The sequence below is a fragment of the Periophthalmus magnuspinnatus genome, chromosome 11 (genome assembly GCF_009829125.3).
Source record: "Periophthalmus magnuspinnatus isolate fPerMag1 chromosome 11, fPerMag1.2.pri, whole genome shotgun sequence".
Lineage (NCBI taxonomy): Eukaryota > Metazoa > Chordata > Actinopteri > Gobiiformes > Gobiidae > Periophthalmus > Periophthalmus magnuspinnatus.
In genome coordinates this window covers 22,049,461-22,066,197 of record NC_047136.2, presented here as the reverse complement: position 1 = coordinate 22,066,197, position 16,737 = coordinate 22,049,461, and the positions used below count along the sequence as shown (strand labels likewise).

Genomic DNA, 16,737 nt, shown 5'->3' with positions numbered 1-16,737 from the left:
GGAACAATCCTTTTTGGGATCAGTTTTTCCCAAATTATTTTATTGTGTGTGCTTTTTCTTCATTAGTCGACAAGTTGTGTGATTTCAGAATTTCAGAATAAGATTTTATCGGCCGAAGTTTGAAGAAATCACTTTTAAAACTCATTATAGATACAAACGATCAACTAGAGTTTCATTTAGCTGTTAATTTGTTGCAGCGTCCGCTTTTTTCTTCAATTTTTTATATTACACATTTATTGTCAGTTTCAGTATTATCATCCATTTTTACTTCAGTGTATCACATAATTTGGTGACAGCGACATTGGGTCATGGTTTGAGCTCTGGTCACTAACACGATGATCATTAACTGTTCAGTCAGTGTGTCCATCAGGTCATGTGATCAAGGGGCGTGTCTTTATGTTTACTTTGGTTACCATGGCTCCCCCACACGTGCAGCCCGCCCTTCTCTCCCATTCTGTCTCTTTCTATCTGTCTTTCCTCTATCTTCTTTTCTCCTCTTCTCCTTTTGTCACCCCCCCCTCTCTCCTTCTCTCCTCTTCTCTCCCTCTCTCTCCCTTCTCTCTCTCCCTCTCACTCTCCCCTTTTCTCTCCCCTTCTCTCTATCCCTTTTTCTCCTTTTCTCTCCCTCTCTCGCCTTCTCTCTCTATCCCTCTCTCTAGTCTTATCTCCTCTCTCTCTCCCTCTGTCTCTCTCTCCTTCCTGTGCATATGTCTGGGTGTAAAGTGGCAGTAAATGTGGTTATAAATACTGAAGACGACACAACACCAGAGGATGACCTTTGCCCTTTAACTGAACCATACAAACGCACACACACACACACATTCTTAATTCTTTTGCATCATGAAAGATTCTGCAACTCTACAATATAAATACACAAAGTTTTATTGGGACTAAAGACATTCTTGTTTGACTAAAGACATGTCCTGTTGATCGATTGTGGCAAAATCTCTCAAAAACATTTTGTATCTGTATGTGTCTGAACCAAACTGCACTCATGAATCCTAAATTTAATCTCCCTTTTGACAAATAAAAACCCAAAGCATAGCCCCTCTTTAGCTCCCTCACTCACTCAGTCACTAACAGCTCTGTTCTGCTGTTGTCTCATATGAGGATTAAACAACGAGGAGCATCCGATTATGGTCCCACAACCTGAAAATAGCTCACTTTTAAATCTGACGACCTTTTGGCTGTCCATGGATTTTCAAAGCATTATTTATTTCTGTTTTAGCTGAAGCTAGTCGCTCTTAACACTAGTTCATTTGTTTATATGTTGCTATGGTGAGACAGCGTAGTGATACAGAGCAGTGATTAACTGTGGCTGAATTACTTGTGCGGTTAGACCACGGAGTTTATAAAGACGTGGACTGAGTGAGTGTGACATCACCCATAGTGTGCAGCTCCAGTCAGATGAACCTCATCTAAGATAACGGTTTGATTTAGGGACAAAATAGTGAAATGAAAACACCACGATCATGCAGAGCAGATTAATATGAACATTGTTAGACCAAAATGACAAGTCTGACAGCAGCAGGTACAGAGAGAGGGGTTAGCTTTTCAATAGAAAGTGAATTGGAGCCGTAATTGATGGAGCTGGAAGTTCACCCATGCTCACTTCCTGTTTAGAACATGGGGGTTAGCAGGTTAGCCATGTCTATTTATGTATTTACTCTGTGACGTACATCCGGTATTCTCCAATTTTATTTTCTTAATCGTGATACTCGTAGGATTGGTAGCGTTGCTTCAATTTGGTACAAATGAAAAAAAATAATTTTAAAACACAGAAGTCGGCAGATTTGTTTCTTTTATTAAGTCATTTTAGATGAATATTGTGATTTAAAATGTTTAAATTATAACGTGATGATCCGCAGGTGATTATAATTATAGAGCGACACAAGCACAGTACGTCTTAATAATAATGTTGTTGAGCCACACATGGACTTGAGTAATACAGAGTGTATATAACAGCTCTATATGGTTTACCAGCAGGCTTCCTCCGGTCCATATTCTGCACATACCTCTCTCATGTTAAACAATGGTACAGTAGAGTCTGAGTTTACACTGAGGGAGGCGCTCCTTATGTAACTCTGTTCCTATATCACATTCCTGCTCAGGATAAGGTTCTGTGGGGTGTTTGTGCGTACACAGCTGCCAGGCCCTTCACTCAAACATACACAACCGGAAATGAAGAGCTAAAGACAGTACTGCAGACGACCACAGGGACACACACACTACTACTACTACTACTACTAGTACTAATATTACTGCTGCTCATACATAACTGTACTACAATAATACAGCCAGAACTGAAGAGCTAAAGACAGTACTGCAGACGACCACCAGGACACTCACACTACTACTATTACTGGTAGTGCTACTACTACTGCTGCTGCTACTATTACTACTACTGCATACTTCATACATAAGTGTACTACAGTCACACAGCTGTAAATGAAGAGTCAAAGACACTACTGCAGATGACCACCAGGGTACTCCCAATAATACTATTACTTATTATTAGAGCTTTTTCGTTGTACTAGTTGCTGATTTATTTTTCTGTCTTAAGCAAGATGCACTTCAAAATCTTGTATCGTGATGGCCCTACCTACAGCTGTAATCACAGGTCAGATCTGTGGAGAGGCGAGCCCACTCACTGTAAGAATATTCAAGGTATATTTGCGTATTAAAGACAATAAGGAGGAGGTAATTTTAACGTCGTACTTAACTGTGGAACATTCTAGGCAAACAATAACATTTCTGTAGTGACAAGCATTTGGCAAACGCTTCACGAGGAAAGTTACCTAGTGCGGCTTTACTAGTCACCACCTCAAACCGGCCCGTAGTGTTAAAGTGTGACTGCAGGGCTTAGTCAGTGTGAGCTGCTGCTACATTTGATGAGTTTGTGTTTATGAATCTAAAGGGAGCCATTCGTTTTAATTACAGCTCCGGAGTGCAATCAGTTTGTACCAGAGACGAGCCCCTGCGGCACGCACACAGGAAGTGCATTTGTCTGCGGTATTTAGACACATCGGATCTGAGTACTACAAAACACAGATATCTGACCACCGTGATGCTAGTTTAAATAAAGTTACATAAAGAGATCTACTAAAAATATAAAGACAATCAGAAACTGTGAAGCCCTCGATGGTTTGTGATTAGGACACAGCACTCCTCAATCTCAGTCATAAAGGTGCAGTGTGTAACTTTTATGCTTGCCTCCATGGAGATGCTATTGCTTTGCCTGAAATGTTCCACAGTATGGCATTAAAATGATTCCGCATTTATTGAATTATAGATGTTATTAACGTCAAAAAATACTTTGAAAACATGCATCCTTATTAAGAGCTCTCCACGGATCTGACTTGTAACTGGGTCTGGAGGTGTCACCTGCCTGTCCTGTTTATTAAGACTGATGTTTATTGCCGTACTGTGGAACATTCTAGGCAAAGCAATAAAATCTCCATGGAGACAAGCAAGTGGCTGATTCTCCACCAGAAAAGTTACACATTTAAAGGGTGTACTCTTTCTGTTGGAAATTTGTCATCTGCATTTGACCCGTCCTTTGTATTTGACCCGACCTCTGCATTTGACCCATCCTCTGTGTTTGACCCGTCCTTCAGTGTCGCTCATGTAACCAGAGGCCAGGTTTATGATCAGTCCAAATTGTCCAAATATTCTGCCTCTTCTTCAAATCCTTTCTGTGTTTACCTGTACACTAGAAATCAGATCTTTGTCTGATTTCTCTGATCAGATTATTGAAATATTGAAAATGTTCTAAAAGTCCAAAAATCAAAATATAATCAGATTATAGTGTGCATGTAAACACAGACACTCACATCTGAGGGGAATAATCGGATTTCTTGTTTCTTGTTCACACCTGTGCAGGTTTTGTTTATTAAAGGGCCCAGATTACACTGTTTTCTGATCTATGTTATGTTTCCTCTTCACAAACAGACCTGGGGTCGTGTTTTGTTTCATTCGTGTATGTTTAATACACAAACTCTGCATATTTCCCTTTCTCAAACAGAAAACACTTTGTTCCACCTTCTGATGTCATCATGTGGTAATACAGGAAATGCTCCACTGTGTTTGTAAACTCCATACACCTTTGTTAGAATCATTTTCCCTGGAATTACCAAACTCTACTAAACTAAGAAAGTAGACGTTAACTTGAAAAACTACCACTTCATGACACCACAAGGTGGAACAGAGTGTTTTGAGCTTTGGAGATGTACAGACTAATAATAAAGAGTTACTCAAACATATGTGAATGAAACAAAACATACCTCCAGGTGTGTTTTTGATGAGGTAATTGAATTATAATGTGACTTAAAGCTCACAAGAATCAATTACTGTGTAATATAGGACCTTTAATTGTAGTTGTTGAATTTTTACTGTGTTTTCCACACTTTAACAATATGCAACTTAAAGTACAGTACAGTATTCACAGTATTCAGAATGTAATACTCAGATTGGACCATGCAGTGTGCAGTATTGTAAGTATTCTTCACAACAGTGCAGGCAATCGGTTGTCGTTGGGTCATTTTAGGTTGAATAGTGACTTTGTACCAAAATTTGTCATAACAATACAACCACAGGCTCCGAGTTCAGTCACAAACACAAACAGCCCATTATAGAAAGCTTCATATAGAATGAACTCTGCGTCCTCGATCTGTTTACAGTGGCCGAGGTAAAGGAATTCAATGTAATGTTCCCTCATTGTGGACACTACACAGTATTGAGTGTGTGGACTCAATAATCCCCCTGCAAATGTGCGTCTGTCCAGAGCAGCGCTAAACCGGCAGATTACGGCTCTCAAGGGAGAAAAGGAAGTTTATGAGGAGAGTAGAGTCTAAATAAGACCAGATACTTAATGAAAACGCTTTAGCAAAACTGCAGAAGAAAAATTCCATCTGGCATTTAACTTTGTGAGCTAGACTAGATACTGAAAGCTAATTCTGACACCACAATGAAAATAAAAACACTCTTTCTTTAGATGATATACTGTGATTTTCAACATTAAATGGTAGTACTTTCTTTTCTTTTCCCATGTGTCCTTATATCTGTGTGATCTCTCAATGTCCAGGTAGGTTCCATAGTGTTCCATGGGTCTTATACATCTCAAGATCATTCTAAAAAATATTCAGAAAAGGTTCATTTCTGTCCTGCGAATGTGACTTTTTTAGCGTCAAATGAGTATCTAGTATCTAATACTGGTTTTGGTATCGATTCATATCTGATTTTCAACCCTATTTTGAACTCATCTGTCTCGTAGTTACAGGTTTGTGCACTTTCATTTGGTGTAATCTTTGACTCCAAATGCCCGTCCTCAATCTTTCCTCAATTACAGAAGTAGTTCATCCAAATGTATTTCTAGTATTCAGCACTGATGCTGAAAAACGTGCTAAGATATCGACTTCCAAATATCGGTTCAGTCGATATCCTGGTTGGATATGTAAATCAATGTAATAAGACTATATTTATATCCCTACACTTGTCAACTTTCAGAGCTAACAACAATTAGCATGCAAACTTACTTCCTGATTCAAGGAGGATAAAAAAGCAGGAGGATAATTTTGTCTGAACTGGGGTGAAACGTATTTTACTTTATTAAATGGGGGGGGGGAAAGAGAAGCAGTACTGGTGAGGTCATGTTGTCACCTGAGCCCAAAGCTTCAGCAGAACACTTTGATATTTTCATGTGTTTTTGCCGTGGGAGTTTTCTGGTGTTAAACTCAGAGCCGTGAGTCACACATCGTTTAAGTGACACTGGTGTTCAGACTGTAATGGCTGCCATCAAGAATCCTTTGTGCTGGCTCCATATTTGGAATTCACTGACAAAATGTTGCCCTTATATTATTACTGCAATTACACAATTAGACCAATACACCGGGTTTTCTCTGAACAATGTTTTATCTTTCTCTCTGTTTCTTCTTGTGTTTTTTTAAATGTATGTATTAATTAAATGTTAATACTGGCACAAAGGACCTATATTTTAACCTGTTCAATCAAAAATCCAGTTTAAAGGAGTGAACTTTTCTTGTGGATGGTGTATAACCTGCGTGTCACCTGGAGATGTTGTTGCTTTGCCAAGAATGTTTGACGGAATGGCTTTAATTTAGTTGAATCCAAGAAAACAAGCAGGTGAAGGCCAAGTTACATGATTTCTAAAGGTTTTTCTTTAGCAGCAAAAAAAAAGAGAAAAGGAAAAAAAATCCTCTAATTCTATGAAAACATCATAGATGAGACTCTCTGTGATCTGAAGCCTCATGGCCTAAACCGCAGCACCTCCAGCCAGTGTCCAGATACTGACCGCATACTGTGCCTTTAAATCAGCCCTATTCTCCTCTGTAGTTACAATCTCTGACACCCGTGGATCATTATGTTATAATTTGTGCATTTTAAATCACAATATTCATCTAAAACAACTTAACAAAAGAAACAAGTCCGCTGGCTTCTGTGTAGGAAATGGCGCTGTCCAATGGGAGCTGACGTCGCCGTAAACGTCATCACAGCAAAGACCTGTGTATCCGTCAGCGCCTCCTATGGATAGCAGCACATCACACTAGTGAGCAGTGGATTTTTGTTTTTTTCATTTTAAGAAAATAAAACTGGAGAACAAAGTGCGTACGTCACAGTGGGCGTTTACCGGTGGTGGAGAAAACGGGTCTGCAAAATGGCGTGTCGAAAATAAGCAATTAAAGGTTACTCAAACAGGCATAAATCACTCCAGAATCAACTTCAGGTGAGTAAATGGTGAGAGGAAACAGCTATAACATCTCTGAAAGTCCTTTTTGCAGAATAGGTCTGATTTAATAAAATAATATCTTTTGAATGGGAATGCATAGTTTTGGGAGCCCTCAAAACGAAGCATAGAACAGAAAGCTGAAAGCCGTGAAAATAACTGGAAAATACAACAAAATTCAAATATAAACACCCATGAGCACATTTTTGTCGTACTCTGTGTGTAGGTTGCTCTTTCCTTTTGCGTTGGACCATTCACACCTCTGCATTGCTCATATCTGTGTTCCTCTTAAAATACCTGTGTGTTTGGGCCCTGAGAGCAGAGCCTGTGGAGGAGGAGCAGGCGGAGAGATAGTTTTAGTTCAAACAAACCATTAGTGAAAAGAAGAGGAGGAAGAGAGGGGGTCACGTGATGCCCTGCTGCGGCCCCTGACCACCTCTGCACATACAGGCGTTAGTCACTCTATGGAGCTGTCTAAACACAACAGTGAGGGATAGAAATAAAACTGTAGGATCCTGCTTTGACAACATCTGTTCCTTGTACTTTTATTATAACAGTAATAAATCATAAATAAATGGTAAACGGTCACATTTTTATACAGCACTTTTCCACCTTAAAGACACTCAAAGCACTTTAAATCAAGGAACCACTCAGCCATTCACACGTTCATACATGCTTTTGTACATACACTGTAATCATAAGTTTATAGTGGAGTGATAACTATTCTCACTTAGTTAGCAGTTAGTGGTTAGAGCAGTGGTCCCCCAACCCAAAGGTCTGAGGTTTGAGTCCTGCTAAGTTTATCCTGAGGCAAAACACTTGACTCCCATTGCCTATGAAAGCGATATGTGTGAGATGGTAGGAGGGACTGATGGCGCAGATTTGCAGCCTCACTTCCGTCAGTCTGCCCCAGGGCAACTGTGGCTACGATGGTATCTCACCACCATGAATGTGACGTGAACGAAGAATGACTCCAGTGCGGTGTTTTGAGAGGCTGTGTCTATTATTATTATTATTAGTAGTAGTAGTAGTAGTAGTAGTAGTAGTAGTAGTAGTAGTAGTAGTAGTAGTAGTAGTAGTAGTAGTAGTAGTAGTACTGTGGTCCACAAATGAAAGTGTCATCCTTCATTTCTATTCATTCACTCATATAATAGTTTGTGTCTCCTGTGTATCCTCTGCGTTTCAGACACAGCTGAGTGAAAGAGAAGAAAAACAGTTTTAATCTCCACAAATTAAAACAAACAGAGAAAATGCAGTGAGATCTGAATCTGAAGTCACCAGAGCAGAGACAGGAAATGAGCCACTGGACCAACACAGGTCTGGATCAGGTCCAAACTCAAGACCGGGACTGATCCAGGACCAGGGCTAGGACCAGACCCAGGGCCAGGACCAGACCCAGGACAAGACTCAGGACCAGACCCAGACCCAGGACCAGATCTAGGACTAAACAAGGACTAACTCAGGACTAACCTTGGACCACTGCCAGGACAAAACCAGGATCAGGCCACATTTGTGAACTCATCCCCTGGCACACATGGGGACACTTGGTCTTAGTCCAGTTTAGTCCTGATGTAGACTGAGTTTTGGCCAACAAAAATGGGTCAGAGTCCCATTTGGCATTTGGCCCATCAAAACAATTATTTGGACAAAAACAAACAACAAAAGACGTACTACCAAATGAAAAACGGCAAACGTAATGGTTTACTCAAAGCAGCCCTGTTGTGATTGTGTCTCTATAGTTATGATCAATGACACCCGTGGACATTTTAAATCACAATATTCATCTAAAACGACTTAGATTAAGAAAATAAAACTGGAGAAGGAAGTGCCATGTACCAGTGGAGCTGAAAATGGGAGTTGATCGACAAAATGGCATCTTGAAAATAGTTGATTAAAGATTACTCAAACATGAATCACTCCAAATACAACTTCAGAGGCTCAATGAGAAGGAACAACTAGAACATGGTTAAAATCTCAGTCCATTTTGCGTAGCAGGTCTGCTTTAATGTTTACTTGATGGATTTGGCACATTGAGTATAAACCACTTTTCCCAGAATTCCACTGGAGTTAAATGCCAAATTTCAGTGGAACATTTATTTGTTGCTTATTATAGAACGAGTGGGTGCTTCACAAAAAATCTCTTACTCTGCAATAAAAGTTTTGTCATTTATGTATGTTTAGTGCAATTTCTAAATGAAAAACAAATCTTGTGTTGTGGTCTTCTGGTATTTTACTGTCCCCTGTGCCTCTCATACGAGTGGTTGTATTCTTACATTTCTACAATTATGATTTGCAGCTTGTGGGTTGTTTTTGTAATCACTGTAAACTTTCAAAAATAAAATGTGTGAACATTTTAGGTTAAGGCACTATATTTTGGTATCATTTCAAATATTTTATTCACACTAGCATGAACACCAAGTCAAAACTGGGACTAAACTGCAACATTACCAGAACCAAACTAAGTCTACTTCAGAACTAACCCAGGATCAAACCAGGACCAACCCCAGAGTGAACACTGCCATACTGTACGGGTGCCTCCTTGGACAAAATGAATATTCATTTGCCAAGGCCCATTTTGCATCACATTCAAAGTTTGTCTGCAAAGAGATGTACCACATTTTTTTCTTGGTTGTGTTTTCAGGGGAATAGACTGGTTTGGTCTCCTTTGCTGTAGGCCCGTGCATAGACTGTTTAACAAAGTGGACTGAGTGTGACATCACCCACAGCGTTCAGCTCCAGTCAAATGAAGCTCATCGAGATGTAGGGACGAATTTGAGGCCGAGTTCCATATTTGGAACTGCAGCCGCGAGTATCATAGTGTATCAAAGAGTCAATCCAGAGCAAGGCTGCTGAAGGTAACGCCCCTTCCTTAGCAACGCTGTCAGTCAAATCTGTTGCTAACGCTAGCAAGGGCGACATTGCGGAAAGAAGGCACCTGATTTGTTATTAATGTTCATATCTTGAATTACGGGGGCCACAGTTTTTAAATGTAAAGTGAATTGGAGCCGGAGTCGATGGAGGTGGAAGGGCATCCATAGTTACTTCCTGTTTGGAGCGCGTTGGCTAGCAGGTTAGCTATTTCCATGTGTATATGCAGTCTCTGTGGTCTGCTCCCTGAGTGCTGACGTCTGGCTTTAGTCCAGAGTTGGGATTTGCCTGTGGTTTGGTTTTTGTGGTGAATTTGTGAGTGAAATGAGTGACATCCACAGCTTTGACAGGTTCATTCTCTCTGACAGTTCCAGGTTCAGAAAACACTGAACATCAGACCCTTAAACGATGGAGATAGATACATTTTATGCCACACTGTGTAATATTAAAGAAACAACATTTCCATGGAAACAAGCAGTTGGAGACCCTCCTCCAGGACAGATTAACTAAGTGTCAGGTTTGATCTAAGCCTGCTCACAATAAAGACATGTTTTTTTTTCTATGCAATAAACACAACCAAATGAAGGAAAATGCATTTATTTTAGTCTATTATTGGCTAAAAAGTTACATATTGAGGCTTTAAGCAAAAACATATCTAACACATATATTTGATGTCTTCTCTATGTATATATACATTAGAAAGTAGAAAAAATAATACATAAAAAAACATTAAAAGAGAGAGCGTGTCCACACTTTTGACTGGTACCGTACATACCAAAAAATACAAAATCCCCATCCTCAATTTTATCGACAAAGACTCCATTGACCCATTAATCAACTAAACTTTCTTTTATAATAATCTCCATGATACACTTTAATTATGCATATAAAATTGACACTTTTTTTGAGGAATAATTGAATCTAATTCTTTTAGACCTGTCATAATCGTCACTATATCCACTTATTGTTCTGTATGTGAAATGATAGAACTATGAAACTGTATTTTTGGGTCAATATTTACCGTGTGTACTTTTTGCTTTGCACTGCTGAGACATTTTGGGGTATTTTTTGGCTTTATGATTAGACTTAAAAGCCATAAACGTTTGAATTAATAACTTGTATGACTCATTACAGATGCAAACTAACGACTAAAGTGTTTCATTCTGCAGTTTATTTATGATTTTTTAAACATTACTATACATTTAGAATAGTTTTGTGTTTAAATCTGCTCTTGAGTTTTTGTGTCAGTGGCATAAATTTGTTTCAATATTATTGTTTATCGTCTATATTTACTTCAGCGATATATCAAACTTCAAACTGTGTTCTCGTGACAGGCCTAATTTGAATTAGTGTCCATCTGTGTATGAAATCTCCCTATGCCCCTTCTCTAGTCTGCAGTACCACTCCAGTTTACCAGTTAGCAGCTCTGTGGTTATTTTTAATCCATGGCACTTCGCCTGGAGCCCTCTCTCTCTCTTTCTCTTTCTCTTTCTTTCTCTCTCTCTCTCTCTCCTCTCTCTCCAACCCACCACTACGCTTCAAAATGGACGCTTTTCTGTTCAAAATCCTGCAATACTGCAAAACTGTCAGCGGGGGATTTTTCGTGTGTTTTTGTCTCCCGTTTTTTTGCAGTGCAGATGGGCTCTCTCTCTAGATTCACTGCTGCACGAGTTCCCCTCTGCAACCCTGAATAACCCTGTAATATCCTCATTAATTCTCTCATATCACAACGCTGGCTTCTGTCTGTCGTCTTCTCTTGTGTAGTGTCATGTGATTCCACGGCTAATCTCAAAAATACATGCTTTTGTTGTGTTTTCGGTGGGTCTGATGGCACAAAGGGTTAATCAGTTTGATGCCTTGCTCTGGAGATTCAGCCTAACATGAACTCGATGGCCTTTATAGGGTTTTCTGGCTCCGCGCTGTCACCTGGTGGTCACAGTGAGGGATAGCAGGGATGAGTTTTAGGGATGCAGCTGTTATGGTTATTTGAGTCCACGAGTAAAACGATGGATTCTATTGGAAATGTAAAGGGAAAATTGTGTAGTATTGACGATAATCGCAAAATATCCGTTGCTTTTTTGGTCATTTTGATTTAAAAATGCAGTTGTTGTTGTCATTAAACCTCTTTTGGCATGTGTTTAGTATCTGTATTGTCCAAATAAGATGCATTTATTCAAGCATTCATTGATTAGATGATTATTTTGATGTGATTACAGTGGATGCAGCCCTGTATGTGGCTGCATCCACCAATTTTTTTTTTTTTTCAGTTTGGTCTCTTAGCCTAAAAGCTCTCATGTGGAAACAACAACAGCTCTTCTCTGGAAGATGTTTTAATATTTAATTTATTGAACCTGCCTCCATAGATTTGTATGGGATGCTGTAACTTCAAATGGTGTTTTCTTCAAATGCATTTTGGCCATAGGGACATAAGGATCAGCCCTTAAAGTATCACGTACACACACACAACTTTACAAGATTGAACTTAACAAGATTCTGATGAAATGTACTGAAAGAGTTTTTTGATGTCTGGGTCTAAGTGTGATTTGTTTACGTTTTCACTCCAAAGAAATGAGGCGAAATAACATTTTTAGGCAAATCTTCAGTCTCATTCTTCAGTCAGATCTAGTTTACTCAGATATTAAATATGATATCCAAAATCCCTTTGTATATTTTTTGGTATCTAATATGTCAACAAACAGAAGCAAGACATTTAAACCTGGCCCTTTTCTTGTTTCTGTTTTGACTGTCCCCAAATTCTTTTTTACACAGAAAATTCCCTATTTTTATATAAAAACATCACATGATGAAAAACTTGTAATACATTTTTTTCTTACATATATTTAAGTAAACACCAGAAGAAGTTTCTAATTGAGATCTCTAAATTTAAGATATTTTCCTACATCTCGCCTTAATAAATGCATTTAATAGCACTTTAGAGATTGAAGAATCATTTTATAGTATCATCCAGTACACGTTTAAAAGTGCACTGTTTAATGCTGTACTATGGAACATTGCAGGTATTTCCATGGAGACAAGCAGGTGCCATACCCTCCACCAAGAAAAGTTACACAGTGTACCTTTAAGTCTTTACTATAGATGTATGTCATTTTTTATCAGTGCCTTAAAAATCACAATCTAGATGTAATTTCTTCTGTATCTTTCTCAGTTCATGTTTGTTTATTTACGAGTCTCATTGTAACTGTACTGGAGATTGTAAAATGCCATAGTTGTTTGAATTAAGAAATACAAAGACAGTAGTATGAATTAAAAGTATATGTAGAGAACAGTGAGTAAAGCAGCAGCTCAGGAGGTTTTGTGATGTGAACTCTCCCTCTGTGTATCCAGCCTCAGGGACAGAGCTCATTATGTTCAGGTGGAGAGGCTCCTCCAGTCTCCCAGAGAATTTATCAACTTAAAAAAAAAAACTCTCAACCTTAACTCAACCCGGGACTTACCAATCTGATACAGGTGTCAGCATCGATACTGAAAAAATGTGCTGGATCGAAAATCGGCTTCCAATTATGGGTTTAGACGATATTCTGGTTGGAGTTATAAGTTGATGTAAGACAATTGAAGTCTCATGTTTAAACTTTTATTTACACAAAGTTGTTCTGTGGTTACCTGAGAGATAAGTAACAGCTACATAACACGTTTGGATCAGTTCTGTCTTATCTTATTTTTGTTTTAAGAAAATAAATGTTGTTTATCAGTTGATATCAGGAATCGTTAGATACTTAGAGCCGTGGTATTGGAATCGATATTGAAATTTTAAAAAATCTGATCTGTGCATCCCTAGAGTCAACAATAGTTCATGACCCTGACTTATATGAATTTTGTCAAGATTGTTTACATTTCTAGATTTAACCAAAGTTTGAGTGTTTTTCCCGCAGTAGAAGTGTAAAGAAATGTTTAAATTTGTCTTTATTAAAGTAAATGATTATGAACTAATGACTTCCAAACACTAAACAGTCAAAACGAGGTGGCGCCGTTGGTTTTTATTGCAGTGTAATTGTAAAAGTGAAACAGTGGAACCTGGTCTGATCTGCTCAAATGAATCGGTTCTCGATGAATGTGGAAACGTTGGACACTGGTGACTCCTAGTGGTTATTAGAAAGAAGACAACTACTGCGGAAACAATGAACTCAAGTGAAGATAGAAACAGTATCAGGCTAAATGGTTCTGTGCTCAAAATCCTATTGTCTTCCTGTAATTTTAAATAAGTGAATAAATTAAAGGTTGAGTTTGTAGCCTGCCTTTTACAGTTAAAAAAAAGAAGATCACAACTGACCCTGTGTTGCCAGAACCTTAAGCTGCAGATGGAGACACACAAGTTTTTCTCATTTTCAGGATCGTGACAACACTAAGACACAGACAGATTACGTTTATGAAATTTTAAATCCAAATATTCCGTACAGATCCTTTAAAGGTCTTATATTACCCTTTATTATTAGTCTGTCTACAACTCCAAAGCTCAAAATGCTCTGTTCCACCTTGTGATGTCATGAAATGGTAGTTTTTAAGTTTTACGTTAACAGCTCCTTTTACCTTTAGTTCAGTAGAGTTTGGCAATTCCAGGACTGAAATCATCCAAATGACCCTAGTGAAGGTGTATGGAGTTTAAAAACACAGTGGAGCACTTCCTGTATTACCACATGATGACATCACAAGGTGGAACAGCCTAAATATGCGGGGAGTGTGTGTTAAACATGTGTGAATGTAACAAAGCACAACTCCAGGTCTGTTTGTGATGAGGAAACAACATTAGAACAGCCTGAAACTGACTCTTCCTGTGTCTCCCTCTCTCTTCCAGGAGGCCAGTCGGTGCCACAGGACCCCTCTCCCTCCACCACCTGCCCCCCCGGGCCCCCCACCCCAGCAGGGACCAACGGCAGCTCTGACATCATGGTGAACTTTGACCCCGACCCCGCGGACCTGGCCCTGTCCAGCGTCCCAGGACAGGATGCGTTTGACCCTCGTCGGCACCGCTTCTCCGACGAAGAGCTCAAACCGCAGCCGATGATCAAGAAGGCGCGCAAGATGCTAGTGCCCGACGAGCAGAAGGTACTACAGCTCCCATAATGCACTGCTCCAGCTCTACTCTCTATTGGCTTTAGTGCAGTGGTGTTTTATATCAGTTTAAAAGGGTTGGTAACCTGTGAAAACGAAAGAGGAGGCATTAGCGGTCAGGTTGTCAAAATAGTCGATACCCAAATATGAATCAGTACTAAAGCAAATGTTGAAACTAGATACTCGTTTGAGCAGGTACCGATACTGAAATAGGACAAAGTTGAACTGTTCTTGGACAGAATTTTTAGGTGTTGATCTATACCAGAACTAGTATAAGACCACGTGATTATGTGTCGAGAAATGGTGTATAAATGTATTTATATTTTTATATTAGTATCAAAATTTACTTTGAAATTTGGAAGTTCAAATCTCAGTCTGCTGTTGTGCCACTTTACTCACATAGCCTGAATGTGTTGGAAAGGTTGTACGCTACTTTCAGTATGTCCCAGGGCTGCTATGGCAACAAAAGTAGTTTAAAACTGCAACTGCAAACTCAAGTAGTAGTTATAACAGTTTGAAAGTTATGTACTGTATCTGTAAATAGTACATCTGTAGGTAAAACATTCCCATTTTAAATTATGTAGTAAAGAAAAAGAAATGCATGCTTTTAAATTATTTTTAGACAATTGTAAATCTGTATAGAGAGAGATGGACAGAGAGAGAGAGACAATTGAAAGACTGCTGTAAAACGTAAATAAACATGCAAAAACAGCTCTGAAAATAATGCGTTATTTTAAACCTTCCTAGACCTAAACCTCAGCCGTTAAAGTCCTCTTCCTGTGTTCCTGATGTGCAGTGCTTTGTTCAGATAAATATTTATGTGTGAAAGCATCTGCAAATCCTGACGTCATTGCAAAATGAAACCTGCCTTTGTATAAATCATGAACTCCACTTTACACCAATGATCCAACCACAGCGTAATATCTAATGAGCAGCATACTGTATACGACCCAGGGACCAAATGATGCGCAGAAGAAAAGATAAGCAGAAGAGGAGAACGGCATTTGCCTAACGCTCCATTTACGGCCATAATGATTTCATATGATGTTGTAAAAATGTGAATTATTTAGCCCCAGAGACGGCTAATCGTATGCTAATCTTCAGGAAATCGAAGGCTTTTTATTTTGGTATTCATTTTGTGTTTTATCTTTGGGTAGTAAATGTCTTAAGCAGTTTCTAATTCTCACAGTGCTGGAAGTGGACAATATATCTTGAGCAGTATTGCAATATCAAGTATACCCTGTAGTATTTTTACAATTCGATACTTAGGAATAGACTCAATACCGATTCTGATACCACGACGATAATAACAAAAAATAAACAGAAACTACAATTACAACAGAATGTGATTTTCAACCTTAAATGGCAGTACTTTCTTTTGTATATTCATGTTTCCTTATATCTGTGTAATCCCTCAGTCGTCCAGGTAGGGTCCATAGTGGTCCATGCTCAAACGAGTATCTAGTCCCGATACTAGTTTTAGTATGAAACAGTATCTGATTTTTGATACTTTTGCTAACCTTAATACTATTTATCCTTAAAACAAGTGAATTTTAAACGGTTTGGAGTCGTCCCAAGTTATTCCTCACTTAACTCGTGCATTTTTCTTGAATTAGATGACAAATTGTTGATTAATTTGTGCTCAAATACATGGAAAATATCTGGTAGGGAGCCTTTAAGTTTGGGTTCTAAGTTCTAAACAATAGACAAAAATGAGTGGTTTGGAAACTGCTTGTCTTATTATTATCGGTTAATATAAATATCCTAAAGTTTCCTCATTCAAACACCAACTTTTTTAAGCTGATATTTTGTTTTAGTTCTACTGAGTGCTGTGTGTGACTGTAAACATGAGGGTTGTTTATTGTAAGCTTTGACAACAGCAAGAATCTGCGTTCACTTGTACAATCATTTGAGCTTCAGTAACTGTCCTGTAGAATGGGACCTCATGACTTCCTGTTATTGGTTCTCCACTCTTCCATCTTTGGCCCACTGCACCAAAGCAGGACCAAACAAGGACTGGGTCTAACTCAGGATTAAATCAGGCCATAACCTTGTCTTAT

At 38.8% G+C, this 16,737-nt stretch overlaps 1 protein-coding gene across 1 annotated transcript in view; it reads left to right on the top strand.

Annotated features, from left to right (window-relative positions):
• The window catches only part of LOC117378318 (hepatic leukemia factor), a 100,427-nt gene that overhangs the window by 38,290 nt on the left and 45,400 nt on the right, over window positions 1–16,737 (top strand). The window contains exon 4 of the mRNA XM_033974907.2: window positions 14,421–14,671. Within this exon, the coding sequence (XP_033830798.2) occupies window positions 14,421–14,671 (251 nt within the window). The remainder of the gene's footprint in view (window positions 1–14,420; window positions 14,672–16,737) is intronic.